This window comes from Gallinula chloropus, assembly GCF_964237585.1.
Source record: "Gallinula chloropus genome assembly, contig: HAP1_SCAFFOLD_416, whole genome shotgun sequence".
NCBI classification, from domain to species: domain Eukaryota; kingdom Metazoa; phylum Chordata; class Aves; order Gruiformes; family Rallidae; genus Gallinula; species Gallinula chloropus.
This window is the reverse complement of record NW_028168689.1, coordinates 14,156-31,078: the sequence shown is the minus strand read 5'-3', so window position 1 is coordinate 31,078 and position 16,923 is coordinate 14,156. Positions and strand designations below refer to the sequence as shown.

At 63.1% G+C, this 16,923-nt stretch overlaps 1 protein-coding gene across 1 annotated transcript in view; it reads left to right on the top strand.

Annotated features, from left to right (window-relative positions):
* Positions 1–122: 122 nt before the first annotated feature.
* Positions 123–16,923, top strand: part of LOC311204259 (eukaryotic translation initiation factor 3 subunit C-like) — a gene marked incomplete at its 5' end in the record, with an annotated part of 28,837 nt that continues 12,036 nt past the window's right edge. The window contains 6 exons of the mRNA XM_084280706.1: positions 123–242; positions 557–682; positions 2,155–2,248; positions 5,807–6,255; positions 10,755–10,847; positions 11,365–11,635. Of these exons, the coding sequence (XP_084136832.1) occupies positions 123–242; positions 557–682; positions 2,155–2,248; positions 5,807–6,255; positions 10,755–10,847; positions 11,365–11,635 (1,153 nt within the window). The remainder of the gene's footprint in view (positions 243–556; positions 683–2,154; positions 2,249–5,806; positions 6,256–10,754; positions 10,848–11,364; positions 11,636–16,923) is intronic.

Here is a 16,923-nt window from a genome sequence, read left to right as displayed (position 1 = left end):
GGTAAGGGTATCTAGCACTGCAGGGGCGGGGGAGGGGCTGGGAGGGGTGGGGGAGGGGCCTGGTTAAGGTTATGGGGTGGGGGAGGGGCTGGCAGGGGCGGGGGAGGGGTTACAGGTGAGGTATGGGGTGGGGGAGGGGTGGGGGAGGGGCAGGGAGGGGCAGGGGAGGGGCTGGGAGGGGCGGGGGAGGGGCAGGGTGGTCTCTCTACGACTACAACCCCAACCTGGCCGCCTACATGAAGGTGGGGGAGGGGCAGGAGCAAGGGTATGGGGTGGGGGAGGGGCTGGGGTAAGGGTATGGGATGGGGGAGGGGCTGGCAGGGGCGGGGGAGGGGTTACAGGTGGGGTATGGGGTGGGGGAGGGGCTGGGGGTGGGGGGAGGGGTGACCGTGCCCCTGCCCCTCCCCCAGCCCGAGCTGTGGCAGCGCTGCCTGGGGTGGGGGATGGGGGGATGGGGAAGGGGTTGGGATGGGGGGATGGGGGTTTGGGGGGATGGGCTAGGGGTTGGATGAGTGGGTGGGGGAGGGGCTGCCTGACCCCCCTGCCCCTCCCCCAGCCCGAGCTGTGGCAGCGCTGCCTGGGCTGCATCGAGCAGCTCCTGGCCGAGCTCTTCGCCCACCCCCGGCTCTTCGTGGGGGAGAACGTGCTGGAGGAGAGTGAGAACCTCAGCAACGGGGAGCAGGTGCCCCTCCCCCACCCACAGCCCCTCCCCCACCCTGCCCTGCCCCTCCCCCACCCACCCACCCCCACCCCGCACCCATCCCCCCACAACCCAACCCCCCTACAGACACCCCAACCCCTCCCCCACCTCAGCAACGGCGAGCAGGTGCCCCTCCCCCACCCCGCCCCTCCCCCACCCTGTCCTGCCCCTCCCCCACCCTGTCCTGCCCCTCCCCCACCCTGCTACCCTCACCCCTCACCCATCCCCCCACACCCCAACCCCTCCCCACCTCAGCAACGGCGAGCAGGTGCCCCTCCCCCACCCCGCCCCTCCCCCACCCCTCTAACCCCCTCCCCCACCCCTGCGACCCCTCCCCCACTTCGCCGCCCCTCCCCCACCCTCTAACCCCCCTCCCCCACCCCCGCGGCCCCTCCCCCAACTCCCGCGACCCCTCCCCCACCCCTCCACCCCTCCCCCACCCCTCCACCCCTCCCCCACCCCTCTAACCCCCTGTCCGCCCCTCCCCCACCCCTCTAACACCCCTGTCCACCCCTCCCCCACCCCTCTAACCCCCTGTCCGCCCCTCCCCCACCCCTCTAACTCCCCTGTCTGCCCCTCCCCCACCCCTCTAACCCCCTGTCCGCCCCTCCCCCACCCCTCTAACTCCCCTGTCCGCCCCTCCCCCACCCCTCTAACCCCCCTGTCCGCCCCTCCCCCACCCCTCTAACCCCCTGTCCGCCCCTCCCCCACCCCTCTAACCCCCCTGTCCGCCCCTCCCCCACCCCTCTAACCCCCTCCCCCCACCCCCCGCGACCCCTCCCCCATCCCCGTGACCCCTCTCCCACCCCTCCACCCCTCCCCCACCCCTCTAACCCCCCTGTCCGCCCCTCCCCCACCCCTCTAACTCCCCTGTCCACCCCTCCCCCACTCCTCTAACCCCCTGTCCGCCCCTCCCCCACCCCTCTAACCCCCTCTCTCCGCCCCTCCCCCACCCCTCTAACCCCCTGTCCACCCCTTCCCCACCCCTCTACCCCCCTCCCCCAGCCCGCGGCCCCTCCCCCAACCCCCGCGACCCCTCCCCCACCCCTCCACCCCTCCCCCACCCCTCTAACCCCCCTGTCCGCCCCTCCCCCACCCCTCTAACCCCCTGTCCGCCCCTCCCCCACCCCTCCAACCCCCCTGTCCGCCCCTCCCCCACCCCTCTAACCCCCTCCCCCACCCCCCACGACCCCTCCCCACCCTCCTCGGCCCCTCCCCCACCCCTCCACCCCTCCCCCACCCCTCTAACCCCCCTGTCCGCCCCTCCCCACCCCTCTAACCCCTCTCTCCGCCCCTCCCCCACCCCTCTAACCCCCTGTCTGCCCCTCCCCCACCCCTCTAACCCCCTCCCCCACCCCCCGTGACCCCTCCCCACTCTCCGCGACCCCTCCCCCCGCTTCCCCGCCCCCCCCCACCCGTCTAACCCCCTCTCTCCGCCCCTCCCCCCCCCCCAGCCGTACCGGGTCCGCGGCTGCGTCCTGACGCTGGTGGAGCGGATGGACGAGGAGTTCACCAAGATCATGCAGAACACCGACCCCCACTCGCAAGGTGACGTCATCGCGCCCCCCCGTGACGTCATCGCGCCCCCCGTGACGTCATCGCGCCCCTACGGTGTCACCAGCCCCTCCCCCCGCCCCGTAACCCCACCCCGATCCTTCCCCCCGAGCCCCTCCCCTCACAAACCCCTCCCCCCACTCGCAAGGTGACGTCCTCAGCCCTGCCCCGTGACGTCATCGCACCCCCCGTGACGTCATCGCACCCCCCCGTGACGTCATCGCGCCCCTGTGACATCATCAGCCCCTCCCCCACCCCATAACCCCACCCCAATCCTTCCCCCCGAGCCCCTCCCCCCACAAACCCCTCCCCCACTCGCAAGGTGATGTCATCATCCCCACCCCCGTGACGTCATCGCACCCCTCGTGACGTCATCGCGCCCCTACGGTGTCATCAGCCCCTCCCCCCACCCCATAACCCCACCCCGATCCTTCCCCTGAGCCCCTCCCCCCACAAACCCCTCCCCCACTCGCAAGGTGATGTCATCATCCCCGCCCCCGTGACGTCATCGCGCCCCTACGGTGTCACCAGCCCCTCCCCCCACCCCGTAACCCCACACCAGCCCTTCCCCACGAGTCCCTTCCCCCACAAACCCCTCCCCCCACTCGCAAGGTGACGTCATCAGCCCCGCCCCGTGACGTCATCGCGCCCCCCCGTGATGTCATCGTGCCCCCCGTGACGTCATCGCACCCCTGTGACATCATCAGCCCCTTCCCCCACCCCATAACCCCACCCCAATCCTTCCCCCCGAGCCCCTCCCCCCACAAACCCCTCCCCCTACTCGCAAGGTGATGTCATCACGCCCCCCCATGACGTCATCGCGCCCCCCGTGATGTCATCGCGCCCCTACGGTGTCATCAGCCCCTCCCCCCACCCTGTAGCCCGACCCCGGTGCTTCCCCCTCAGCCCCTTCCCCCACAACCCCTCCCCCCACTCGCAAGGTGACGTCATCAGCCCCGCCCCGTGACATCATCGCGCCCCTCGTGACGTCATCGCACCCCTACGGTGTCATCAGCCCCTCCCCCTGCCCCGTGACCCGACCCCGATGCTTCCCCCTCAGCCCCTCCCCCCACAAACCCCTCCCCCCACTCGCAAGGTGACGTCATCTCCCACCCCCCTCTATGATCTCATCACCCTTGTCTATGATATCACCATTCCCTTCTGTGACATCACCACCCACCCTATGACATCATCACCTCTCTAACTTCCTTCTCCAGCCCCACTAAAGGGTCTCAACCCCCCACCTCTGGGTCCCACTCCCAACTTACCCCTTCCCCACCCTCCCACTGACCTCCCCACCCACCCTATGACGTCACCGCCTCCCCCCATGACGTCACCGCCTCACCCTTTGACATCATCACCCCTCCAACTCCCTTCCCCAGCCCCATTAAAGGGCCTGAACCCCCCATTTCCCCCCCACCTATGGGTCCCACTCCCAATTTACCCCTCCCCCAACCCCCCAGGTGACCTCCCCGCCTCACCCTATGACATCACCGCCTCACCCTATGACGTCATCACCCCTCTAACTCCCCTCTCCAGCCCAACTAAAGGGCCTGAACCCCCAACCTATGGGTCCCACTCCCAACTTACCCCTTCCCCAACCCCCAGATGACTTCCTACCCCCATTCTATGACCTCACCGCCTCCCCCCCGTGACGTCACCACCTCATCCTATGACATCACAACCCCTCTAACTCATCTCCTGAGCCCCATTAAAGGGCCTGAACCCCCCATTTCCCCCCCCACCTATGGGTCCCACTCCCAATTAACCCCTTCCCCAACCCCTCTATGACCTCCCCACCTCCCCCTATGACATCACCGCCTCCCCCTATGACATCACCGCCTCACCCTATGATGTCACAACTTCTCTAACTCATCTCCTGAGCCCCACTAAAGGGTCTCAAGTCCCCATTTCCCCCCCACCTATGGGTCCCACTCCTAACTTACCCCTTCCCCACCCTCCCAGTGACCTCCCCACCCCCTTTCTACGACCTCACCACCTCACCCTATGACGTCACCACCTCACCCTATGACGTCACAACCCCTCTAACTCCTTTCCCGAGCCCCACTAAAGGGTCTCAACCCCCCAACCTATGGGTCCCACCCCCAACTTACCCCTTCCCCAACCCCCCGGGTGACCTCCCCACCTCCTGCTATGACCTCACCGCCTCCCCCCATGACATCACCGCCTCCCCCTATGACATCACCACCCACCCTATGACATCATCACCCCTCTAACTCCTCTCTCCAGCCCCACTAAAGGGTCTCAACCCCCCACCTATGGGTCCCACCCCCAACTTACCACTTCCCCAACCCCTCTATGACCTCCCCACCCCCGTTCTATGACCTCACCGCCTCCCCCTATGACATCACCGCCTCCCCCTATGACATCACCGCCTCACCCTATGACATCACCGCCTCCCCCTATGACATCACCGCCTCCCCCTATGACATCACCTCCTCACCCTATGACGTCAAAACTCCTCTAACTCATCTCCTGAGCCCCATTAAAGGGCCTGAACCCCCCATTTCCCCCCCTCCTATGGGTCCCACTCCCAATTAACCCCTTCCCCAACCCCTCTACGACCTCCCCACCCCCCCTATGACGTCACCACCTCACCCTATGACATCACAACCCTTCTAATCTCTCTTCTCATCCCCACTGAAGGGTCTCAACCCCCCATTTCCCCCCCACCTATGGGTCCCACCCCCAACTTACCCCTTCCCCAACCCCCAGATGACTTCCCACCCCCGTTCCATGACCTCACCGCCTCCCCCTATGACATCACCGCCTCCCCCCATGACATCACCACCCACCCTATGACATCATCACCCCTCTAACTCCCCTCTCCAGCCCCACTAAAGGGTCTCAACCCCCCACTTATGGGTCCCACTCCCAACTTACCCCTTCCCCAACCCCCCGGGTGACCTCCTCACCCACCCTATGACGTCACCGCCTCCCCCTATGATGTCACCGCCTCACCCTATGACGTCACCACCTCATCCTATGACGTCACAACCCCTCTAACTCATCTCCTGAGCCCCACTAAAGGGTCTCAACCCCCCAACCTATGGGTCCCACCCCCAACTTACCCCCTCCCCACCCCCTACGACCTCTCCACCCCCGTTCCATGACCTCACCGCCTCCCCCTATGACGTCACCGCCTCCCCCCAATGACATCACCACCCACCCTATGACATCATCACCCCTCTAACTCCCTTCTCCAGCCCCACTAGAGGGTCTCACCCCCCCACCTATGGGTCCCACTCCCAATTACCCCCTTCCCCAACCCCCCGGGTGACCTCCCCACCTCCCGCTATGACCTCACCGCCTCCCCCCATGACATCACCGCCTCCCCCTATGACATCACCACCCACCCTATGACATCATCACCCCTCTAACTCCCCTCTCCAGCCCCACTAAAGGGTCTCAACCCCCCACTTATGGGTCCCACTCCCAACTTACCCCTTCCCCAACCCCCAGATGACTTCCTACCCCCATTCTATGACCTCACCGCCTCCCCCCCGTGACGTCACCACCCCCCCTTTCCAGAGTACGTGGACCACCTGAAGGACGAGGCGCGGGTCTGCGCCATCATCCGCCGGCTGCAGCGCTACCTGCAGGAGAAGGGCACGACGGAGGAGCTGTGCCGCGTCTACCTGCGCCGCGTCCTCCACACCTACTACAAGTTCGACTACCGGGCGCACCAGCGCGGCGGCGACGTCACCAAGCCCCCCGCTGTGACGTCATCACCACCCGAGGAGGGAAAGGAAGGCAGGGAGGAGGAAGATGAGGAGGAGGAGGAGGAGGATTCGGCCGCCCTGATGGAGCGGCTCTGCAAGTTCATCTACGCCAAGGACCGGACCGACCGCATCCGCACCTGCGCCATCCTCTGCCACATCTACCACCACGCCCTGCACAGCCGCTGGTACCAGGCCAGGGACCTGATGCTGATGTCACACCTGCAGGACAACATCCAGCACGCCGACCCCCCCGTGCAGGTCAGGGGTAAGGGGGGGAGGGGATGGGTCCCGGGACCCATAAGTGGGTCTGGGTCGGGTCTACGGGGCTCTACTGGACCCATAAGTGGTGCCAAACCCATCTCCATGGGGTTCCTCAATGAGGTTCCTCAGCATCATCCCATCTCTGTGGGGTTTTTGTGCCCCATAAGTGGGTCAGGGTCTGGTCTATGGGGTCCCTGGACCCATAAGTAGGTCAGGATCAGGTTTATGGGGCTCTATTGACCCCCCAAGGTCCCCAGACCCATCCCCATGGGGTTCCTCAATGAGGTTCCTCAGCATCATCCCATCCCCCATAGGGCTCTTGTGACCCATAAGTGGGTCAGGATCTTCTCTATGGGGTCTCAGGACCCATAAGTGGGTCTGGGTTGGGTCTACGGGGCTCTACTGGACCCCAGATCCTCCCAGAATCATCTCCATGAGGTTCCTCAATGGGGTTCTGTACCTTCATGTCATCCCCATGGGGTTCTTGTGACCCATAAGTGGGTCAGGATCTGGTCTATGGGGTCTCAGGACCCATAAGTGGGTCTGGGTCGGGGCTGTGGGGCTCTACTGGCCCCCCAAGGCCCCCAGAATCACCTCCATGGGGTTCCTCAACGAGGTTCCTCAGCATCACTTCATCTCTATGGGGCTCCCCAGCCCCATAAGTGGGTCAGTCTCATCCCCATGGGGTCTCAGGACCCATAAGTGGGTCTGGGTTGGGTCTATGGGGCTCTACTGGACCCCAGATCCTCCCAAAGTCATCTCCATGAGGTTCCTCAATGAGCTTCTTCACCATCATCTCATCCCCATGGGGCTTTTGTGACCCATAAGTGGGTCAGGGTCTGGTCTATGGGGTCCCAGGACCCATAAGTAGGTCAGGATCAGGTCTGTGGGGCTCTACTGGACCCCAGATCCTCCCAGAATCATCTGCATGAGGTTCCTCAATGGGGTTCTTCACCTTCATCTCATCCCCATGGGGCTCTTGTGACCCATAAGTGGGTCAGGGTCTGGTCTATGGGGTCTCAGGACCCATAAGTAGGTCTGGATCTGGTCTATGGGGCTCTACTGGCCCCATAAGTGGTGCCCAACCATCCCCATGGGGTACCGCTGGTACCAGGCCAGGGACCTGATGCTGATGTCACACCTGCAGGACAACATCCAGCACGCCGACCCCCCCGTGCAGGTCAGGGGTAAGGGGGGGGAGGGGATGGGTCCAATCCCTATGGGGTCCCAGGACCCATAAGTGGGTCTGGGTCGGGTCTATGGGGCTCTACTGGACCCATAAGTGGTGCTGGATCATCTCCATGAGGTTCTTCACCAAGGTTCCTCAGCATCACTTCATCTCTGTGGGGTTCCCCAGCCCCATAAGTGGGTCAGGATCTTCTCTATGGGGTCTCAGGACCCATAAGTAGGTCAGGATCGGGTTTATGGGGCTCTACTGGCCCCACAACTCCCCCAGCATCATCTCCATGGGGTTCATCAATGAGGTTCCTCAGCATCATCTCATCCCCATGGGGCTCTTGTGACCCATAAGTGGGTCAGGGTCTGGTCTATGGGGTCCCAGGACCCATAAATACGTCAGGATCTGGTCTATGGGGCTCTACTGGCCCCATAAGTGGTGCCAAACCATCTCCATGGGGTTCCTCAACGAGGTTCTTCACCATCATCTCATCCCCATGGGGCTCTTGTGCCCCATAAGTGGGTCAGGGTCTGGTCTATGGGGTCTCAGGACCCATAAGTAGGTCAGGATCAGCTCTATGGGGCTCTGGTGGACCCCCAAGTCCCCCAGACCCATCTCCATGGGGTTCCCCAGTGAGGTTCCTCAGCATCATCCCATCTCTATGGGGCTCCCCAACCCCATAAGTGGGTCAGGATCTTCTCTATGGGGTCTCAGGACCCATAAGTAGGTCAGGATCTGGTCTATGGGATTCTGGTGGATCCATAAGTGGTGCCAAACCATCTCCATGGGGTTCCTCAACGAGGTTCCTCAGCATCACCTCATCTCTATGGGGTTCTTGTGCCCCATAAGTGGGTCAGGATCTTCTCTATGGGGTCCCAGGACCCATAAGTAGGTCAGGATCTGGTCTATAGGACTCTACTGGCCCCATAAGTGGTGCCAAACCATCTCCATGGGGTACCGCTGGTACCAGGCCAGGGACCTGATGCTGATGTCACACCTGCAGGACAACATCCAGCACGCCGACCCCCCCGTGCAGGTCAGGGGTAAGGGGGGGAGGGGATGGGTCCAATCCCCATGGGGTCCCGGGACCCATAAGTGGGTCTGGGTCAGGTCTATGGGGCTCTACTGGCCCCATAAGTGGTGCTGGATCATCTCCATGAGGTTCTTCACCAAGGTTCCTCAGCATCACTTCATCTCTATGGGGTTCCCCAGCCCCATAAGTGGGTCAGGATCTTCTCTATGGGGTCTCAGGACCCATAAGTAGGTCAGGATCGGGTTTATGGGGCTCTACTGGCCCCACAACTCCCCCAGCATCATCTCCATGAGGTTCCTCAATGGGGTTCTTCACCTTCATCTCATCCCCATGGGGTTCCCCAGCCCCATAAGTGGGTCAGTCTCATCCCCATGGGGTCTCAGAACCCATAAGTGGGTCTGGGTTGGGTCTATGGGGCTCTACTGGACCCACAACTCCCCCAGCATCATCTCCATGGGGTTCCTCAATGAGGTTCTGTATCTTCATCTCATCCCCATGGGGCTCTTGTGACCCATAAGTGGGTCAGGATCTTCTCTATGGGGTCTCAGGACCCATAAGTAGGTCTGGGTCAGGTCTGTGGGGCTCTACTGGCCCCATAAGTGGTGCCCAACCATCTCCATGGGGTTCCTCAATGAGGTTCCTCAGCATCATCCCATGTCTATGGGGCTCCCCTGCCCCATAAGTGGGTCAGGATCTTCTCTATGGGGTCTCTGGACCCATAAGTACATTGGGGTCCAGTCTATGGGGCTCTACTGGACCCCCAAGTCCCCCAGCATCATCTCCATGGGGTTCCTCAACGAGGTTCCTCAGCATCACCCCATCTCTATGGGGCTCCCCAGCCCCATAAGTGGGTCAGGATCTTCTCTATGGGGTCTCAGGACCCATAAGTAGGTCAGGATCTGGTCTATGGGGCTCTGGTGGACCCCCAAGTGCCCCAGACCCATCTCCATGGGGTTAGTCAGTGAGGTTCCTCAGCATCACCTCATCCCCATGGGGTTGATGTACCCTATAAGTGGGTCAGGATCTTCTCTATGGGGTCCCAGGACCCATAAGTAGGTCAGGATCTGGTCTATGGGGCTCTACTGGCCCCATAAGTGGTGCCAAACCATCCCCATGGGGTACCGCTGGTACCAGGCCAGGGACCTGATGCTGATGTCACACCTGCAGGACAACATCCAGCACGCCGACCCCCCCGTGCAGGTGAGGGGTAAGGGGGGGAGGGGGAAAGGGTCCCGGGACCCATAAGTGGGTCTGGGTTGGGTCTGTGGGGTTCTGTTGGCCCCATAAGTGGTGCCAAACCCATCTCCATGAGGTTCCTCACCAAGGTTCCTCAGCATCATCCCATCCCCATGGGGCTCTTGTGACCCATAAGTGGGTCAGTCTCATCCCCATGGGGTCTCAGGACCCATAAGTGGGTCTGGGTTGGGTCTATGGGGCTCTACTGGACCCCAGATCCTCCCAAAGTCATCTCCATGAGGTTCCTCAATGAGCTTCTTCACCATCATCTCATCCCCATGGGGCTTTTGTGACCCATAAGTGGGTCAGGATCTTCTCTATGGGGTCTCTGGACCCATAAGTAGGTCAGGATCAGGTCTATGGGGCTCTACTGGACCCCAGATCCTCCCAGAATCATCTCCATGAGGTTCCTCAATGGGGTTCTTCACCTTCATCTCATCCCCATGGGGTTCCCCAGCCCCATAAGTGGGTCAGGATCTTCTCTATGGGGTCTCAGAACCCATAAGTAGGTCAGGATCAGGGCTATGGGGCTCTATTGACCCCCCAAGTCCCCCAGACCCATCTCCATGAGGTTCCTCACCGAGGTTCCTCAGCATCATCTCATCTCTATGGGGTTCCTGTGCCCTGTAAGTGTCTCAGGGTCTGGTCTATGGGGTCTCAGGACCCATAAATACGTCAGGATCAGGTCTATGGGGCTCTGGTGGCCCCATAAGTGGTGCCAAACCATCTCCATGAGGTTCCTCAATGAGGTTCTTCAGTGTCTCCTCATCCCCATGGGGTTCCTGTGCCCTATAAGTGGGTCAGGGTCTGGTCTATGGGGTCCCTGGACCCATAAGTAGGTCAGGATCAGCTCTATGGGGCTCTACTGGCCCCCCAAGTCCCCCAGACCCATCTCCATGGGTTTCCTCAACAAGGTTCCTCAGCATCTCTATAGGGTTCCTGTGTGCTCCCCCTGCATCCCAGCCCCCCAACTCCCCCTCCCAGCCCCCCAACTCCCCCCAACTCCCAGCCCCACAACTCCCCCCCAGTGACCTCCTGTGTCCCCCCCAGATCCTGTACAACCGCACCATGGTGCAGCTGGGGATCTGCGCCTTCCGCCAAGGGCTGATCAAGGACGCCCACAACGCCCTCCTGGACATCCAGTAGTGGGTCAGGATCTGGTCTATGGGGTCTCAGGACCCATAAGTGCATCAGGATCTGGTCTATGGGGCTCTGTTGACCCCCCAGGTCCCCCAGACCCATCTCCATGAGATTCCTCAAGGAGGTTCTTCAGTGTCTCCTCATCCCCATGGGGCTCCCCAGCCCCATAAGTGGATCAGGATCTTCTCTATGGGGTCCCAGGACCCATAAGTAGGTCAGGATCAGGTCTATGGGGCTCTGGTGGACCCCCAAGTCCCCCAGACCCATCTCCATGGGGTTCCTCACCGAGGTTCCTCAGCATCATCCCATCTCTATGGGGTTCCCCTGCCCTCCACCCCCATCCCAGCCCCACAACTCCCCTCCCAGCCCCCCAACTCCCCTCCCAGCCCCACAACTCCCCCCCAACGACCTCCTGTGTCCCCCCCAGATCCTGTACAACCGCACCATGGTGCAGCTGGGGATCTGCGCCTTCCGCCAAGGGCTGATCAAGGACGCCCACAACGCCCTCCTGGACATCCAGTCCTCGGGCCGGGCCAAGGAGCTGCTGGGCCAGGGGCTGCTGCTCCGCTCCCTCCAGGAGCGGAACCCGGAGCAGGAGAAGGTGGAGAAGAGGCGCCAGGTGCCTTTCCACATGCACGTCAACCTGGAGCTGCTGGAGTGCGTCTACCTGGTGGCCGCCATGCTGCTGGAGATCCCCTACATGGCGGCCCACGAGTTCGACGCCCGCCGCAGGATGATCAGCAAGCAGTTCCACCACCAGCTGCGCGTGGGCGAGAGGCAGCCGCTGCTCGGTGGGTCCTCGGGGTCCTGCTCGGGGTCCTCGGGGTCTTACTCGGGGTCTTCGTGGTCCTACTCGGGGTCTTCATGGTCCTTGGGGTCCTACTCGGGGTCCTCGGGGTCCTACTCGGGGTCTTCATGGTCCTACTCGGGGTCTTCATGGTCCTTGGGGTCCTACTCGGGGTCCTACTCGGGGTCTTCATGGTCCTTGGGGTCCTACTCGGGGTCCTTGGGGTCTTACTCATGGTCCTTGGGGTCCTACTCGGGGTCCTCGCGGCCCTGCTCGGGGTCCTCGGGGTCTTACTCGGGGTCTTCGTGGTCCTACTCGGGGTCTTCATGGTCCTTGGGGTCCTACTCGGGGTCCTCGGGGTCCTATTTGGGGTCTTCATGGTCCTACTTGGGGTCCTCGGGGTCCTGCTTGGGGTTCTCGGGGTCCTACTCGGGGTCCTTGGGGTCCTACTCGGGGTTCTCAGGGTCCTACTTGGGGTCCTTGGGGTCCTACTCGGGGTCCTCGGGGTCCTACTTGGGGTCCTTGGGGTCCTACTTGGGGTTCTCAGGGTTCTCGGGGTCCTACTCGGGGTCCTCGGGGTCCTACTTGGGGTCTTCATGGTCCTACTCATGGTCCTCGGGGTCCTACTTGGGGTCCTCGGGGTCCTACTTGGGGTCTTCATAGTCCTACTTGGGGTCCTCGGGGTCCTACTTGGGGTTCTCGGGGTCCTACTTGGGGTCCTTGGGGTGCTACTTGGGGTTCTCAGGGTTCTCGGGGTCCTACTCGGGGTCCTACTTGGGGTCTTCATGGTCCTACTCATGGTCCTCGGGGTCCTACTTGGGGTTCTCGGGGTCCTACTTGGGGTCCTTGGGGTCCTACTTGGGGTTCTCAGGGTTCTCGGGGTCCTACTCGGGGTCCTCGGGGTCCTACTTGGGGTCTTCATGGTCCTACTCATGGTCCTTGGGGTCCTACTTGGGGTCCTCGGGGTCCTACTAGGGGTCTTCATGGTCCTACTCGGGGTCCTCGGGGTCTTACTTGGGGTTCTCGGGGTCCTACTTGGGGTCCTTGGGGTCCTACTTGGGGTTCTCAGGGTTATCGGGGTCGTACTCGGGGTCCTTGGGGTCCTACTTGGGGTCTTCATGGTCCTACTTGGGGTCCTCGGGGTCTTCATGGTCTTACTCATGGTCCTTGGGGTCCTCGGGGTCCTACTTGAGGTCTTCATGGTCCTACTCGGGGTCCTCGGGGTCCTACTCGGGGTCCTTGGGGTCTTACTCATGGTCCTTGGGGTCCTACTCGGGGTCCTCGCGGCCCTGCTCGGGGTCCTCGGGGTCCTTCTCGGGGTCTTCATGGTCCTACTCGGGGTCTTCATGGTCCTTGGGGTCCTACTCGGGGTCCTCGGGGTCCTACTCGGGGTCTTCATGGTCCTACTCGGGATCCTCGGGGTCCTTGGGGTCTTACTCATAGTCCTTGGGGTCCTACTAGGGGTCCTCGGGGTCTTACTCGGGGTCTTCATGGTCCTACTTGGGGTCCTTGGGGTCCTACTTGGGGTTCTCATGGTCCTTGGGGTCCTACTCGGGGTCCTTGGGGTCCTACTTGGGGTCTTCATGGTCCTACTCATGGTCCTTGGGGTCCTACTTGGGGTCCTCGGGGTCTTACTCGGGGTCCTTGGGGTCCTACTTGGGGTCCTCGGGGTCTTACTCGGGGTCTTCATGGTCCTACTCATGGTCCTTGGGGTCCTTGGGGTCTTACTCATAGTCCTTGGGGTCCTACTTGGGGTTCTCGGGGTCTTACTCGGGGTCCTCAGGGTCTAACTCAGGGTCCTCGGGGTCTTACTCGGGGTCTTCGTGGTCCTACTCGGGGTCTTCATGGTCCTTGGGGTCCTACTCGGGGTCCTCGGGGTCCTACTCGGGGTCTTCATGGTCCTACTCGGGATCCTCGGGGTCCTTGGGGTCTTACTCATAGTCCTTGGGGTCCTACTAGGGGTCCTCGGGGTCTTACTCGGGGTCTTCATGGTCCTACTTGGGGTCCTTGGGGTCCTACTTGGGGTTCTCATGGTCCTTGGGGTCCTACTCGGGGTCCTTGGGGTCCTACTTGGGGTCTTCATGGTCCTACTCATGGTCCTTGGGGTCCTACTTGGGGTCCTCGGGGTCTTACTCGGGGTCCTTGGGGTCCTACTCGGGGTCCTCGGGGTCTTACTCGGGGTCTTCATGGTCCTACTCATGGTCCTTGGGGTCCTTGGGGTCTTACTCATAGTCCTTGGGGTCCTACTTGGGGTTCTCGGGGTCTTACTCGGGGTCCTCAGGGTCTAACTCAGGGTCCTCGGGGTCTTACTCCGGGTCTTCATGGTCCTACTCGGGGTCCTTGGGGTCTTACTCATGGTCCTTGGGGTCCTACTCGGGGTCCTCGCGGCCCTGCTCGGGGTCCTCGGGGTCTTACTCAGGGTCTTCATGGTCCTACTCGGGGTCCTCGGGGTCCTACTCGGGGTCTTCGTGGTCCTACTCGGGGTCTTCATGGTCCTTGGGGTCCTACTCGGGGTCCTCGGGGTCCTATTCGGGGTCTTCATGGTCCTACTCATGGTCCTTGGGGTCCTACTCAGGGTCCTTGGGGTCTTACTCGGGGTCCACAGGGTCCTTGGGGTCTTCCTCGGGGTCCTCGGGGTCTTACTCATAGTCCTTGGGGTCCTACTTGGGGTTCTCGGGGTCCTACTCATGGTCCTCGGGGTCCTACTCGGGGTCTTCATGGTCCTACTCGGGGTCCTCGGGGTCCTATTCGGGGTCTTCATGGTCCTACTTGGGGTCCTCGGGGTCCTACTAGGGGTCTTCATGGTCCTACTCGGGGTCCTCGGGGTCTTACTTGGGGTTCTCGGGGTCCTACTTGGGGTCCTTGGGGTCCTACTTGGGGTTCTCAGGGTTATCGGGGTCGTACTCGGGGTCCTTGGGGTCCTACTTGGGGTCTTCATGGTCCTACTTGGGGTCCTCGGGGTCTTCATGGTCTTACTCATGGTCCTTGGGGTCCTTGGGGTCCTACTTGGGGTCTTCATGGTCCTACTCATGGTCCTTGGGGTCCTACTCGGGGTCCTCGGGGTCCTACTCGGGGTCTTCATGGTCTTACTTGGGGTCCTTGGGGTCCCACTCATGGTCCTTGGGGTCCTACTCGGGGTCCTCATGGTCCTACTTGGGGTCCTCGGGGTCCTGCTTGGGGTTCTTGGGGTCCTACTTGGGGTTCTCGGGGTTCTCGGGGTCCTACTCGGGGTCCTTGGGGTCCTACTTGGGGTCCTCAGGGTCCTACTTGGGGTCTTCATGGTCCTACTCATGGTCCTTGGGGTCCTACTTGGGGTCCTCGGGGTTCTCGGGGTCCCACTTGGGGTCCTTGGGGTCCTACTCGGGGTCTTCATGGTCCTACTCATGGTCCTTGGGGTCCTACTCGGGGTCTTCATGGTCCTACTCGGGGTCCTCGGGGTCCTACTTGGGGTCCTCAGGGTCTTATTCATGGTCCATGGGTCCTACTCGGGGTCTTCATGGTCCTACTCATGGTCCTTGGGGTCCTACTTGGAGTTCTCGGGGTCCTACTTGGGGTCTTCATGGTCCTACTCAGGGTCCCTGGGGTCCTACTCGGGGTCTTCATGGTCTTACTCGGGGTTCACGGGGTCCTTGAGGTCCTACTTGCGGTCTTCATGGTCCTACTCATGGTCCTTGGGGTCCTACTTGGGGTTCTCGGCGTCCTACTTGGGGTCCTCGGGGTCTTATTCGGGGTCCTCAGGGTCCTTGGGGTCCTACTCGGGGTTTTTGGGGTCCTCGGGGTCTTACTCATGGTCCTTGGGGTCCTACCAGGGGTCCTCAGGGTCCTACTCGGGGTCTTCATGGTCTTACTCATGGTCCTTCGGGTCCTACTCAGGGTCCTCATGATCCTACTCGGGGTCCTCAGGGTCTTACTCAGGGTCCTTCGGGTCCTACTCGGGGTCCTATTCGGGGTCTTCATGGTCCTACTCGGGGTCCTCGGGGTCCTACTCGGGGTCCTCAGGGTCTTACTCATGGTCCTTGGGATCCTACTCGGGGTTCTCGGGGTCCTTGGGGTCCCCCGCCCCTCCCCCACCCCCGTGACCCGTCCCCCACCCCTGTAACCCCTCCCCCTACCCCCAGGCCCCCCGGAGTCGATGCGGGAGCACGTGGGGGGCTCCTCTTCCTCCTCCTTCCTGCCTCAGTTTCCCCCCCAAATCAGGTCCAACGCCCCTCCCCCACCCTCCCAACCCCTCCCCCACCCCCTCCCGCCCCTCCCCCACCCCTGACCCCCCCTCCCCCACCCCCCAGGCCCCCCGGAGTCGATGCGGGAGCACGTGGGGGGCTCCTCTTCCTCCCCCTTCCTGCCTCAGTTTCCCCCCTAAACCAGGTCCCACGCCCCTCCCCCACCCTCCCAACCCCTCCCCCACCCCCTCCCGCCCCTCCCCCACCCCTTTAACCCCCCGCCCCTCCCCCCAGGCCCCCGGAGTCGATGCGGGAGCACGTGGGGGCTCCTCTTCCTCCTCCTTCCTGCCTCAGTTTCCCCCCCAAATCGGGTCCCACACACCCTGTGACCCCTCCCCCACCCCCATGACCCCTCCCCCACCCCCGTAACCCCGCCCCTCCCCCCAGGCCCCCCGGAGTCGATGCGGGAGCACGTGGGGGCTCCTCTTCCTCCTCCTTCCTGCCTCAGTTTCCCCCCCAAATCGGGTCCCACGCCCCTCCCCCACCCCCGTGACCCCTCCCCCACCCTCTCCCGCCCCTCCCCCACCCCTTTAACCCCCGCCCCTCCCCCCAGGCCCCCCGGAGTCGATGCGGGAGCACGTGGGGGCTCCTCTTCCTCCTCCTTCCTGCCTCAGTTTCCCCCCTTTCCCCCCCAAAATCAGGTCCCACACCCCCCATGACCCCTCCCCCACCCCCTCCCGCCCCTCCCCCACCCCTGACCCCCCCTCCCCCACCCCCCAGGCCCCCCGGAGTCGATGCGGGAGCACGTGGTGGCTCCTCTTCCTCCTCCTTCCTGCCTCAGTTTCCCCCCAAAATCAGGTCCCACACCCCCTGTGACCCCTCCCCCACCCCCATGACCCCTCCCCCACCCCCTCCCGCCCCTCCCCCACCCCTTTAACCCCCGCCCCTCCCCCCAGGCCCCCCGGAGTCGATGTGGGAGCACGTGGGGGCTCCTCTTCCTCCTCCTTCCTGCCTCAGTTTCCCCCCCAAATCAGGTCCCACGCCCCTCCCCCACCCTCCCAACCCCTCCCCCACCCCCTCCCGCCCCTCCCCCACCCCTCAACCCCCCGCCCCTCCCCCCAGGCCCCCCGGA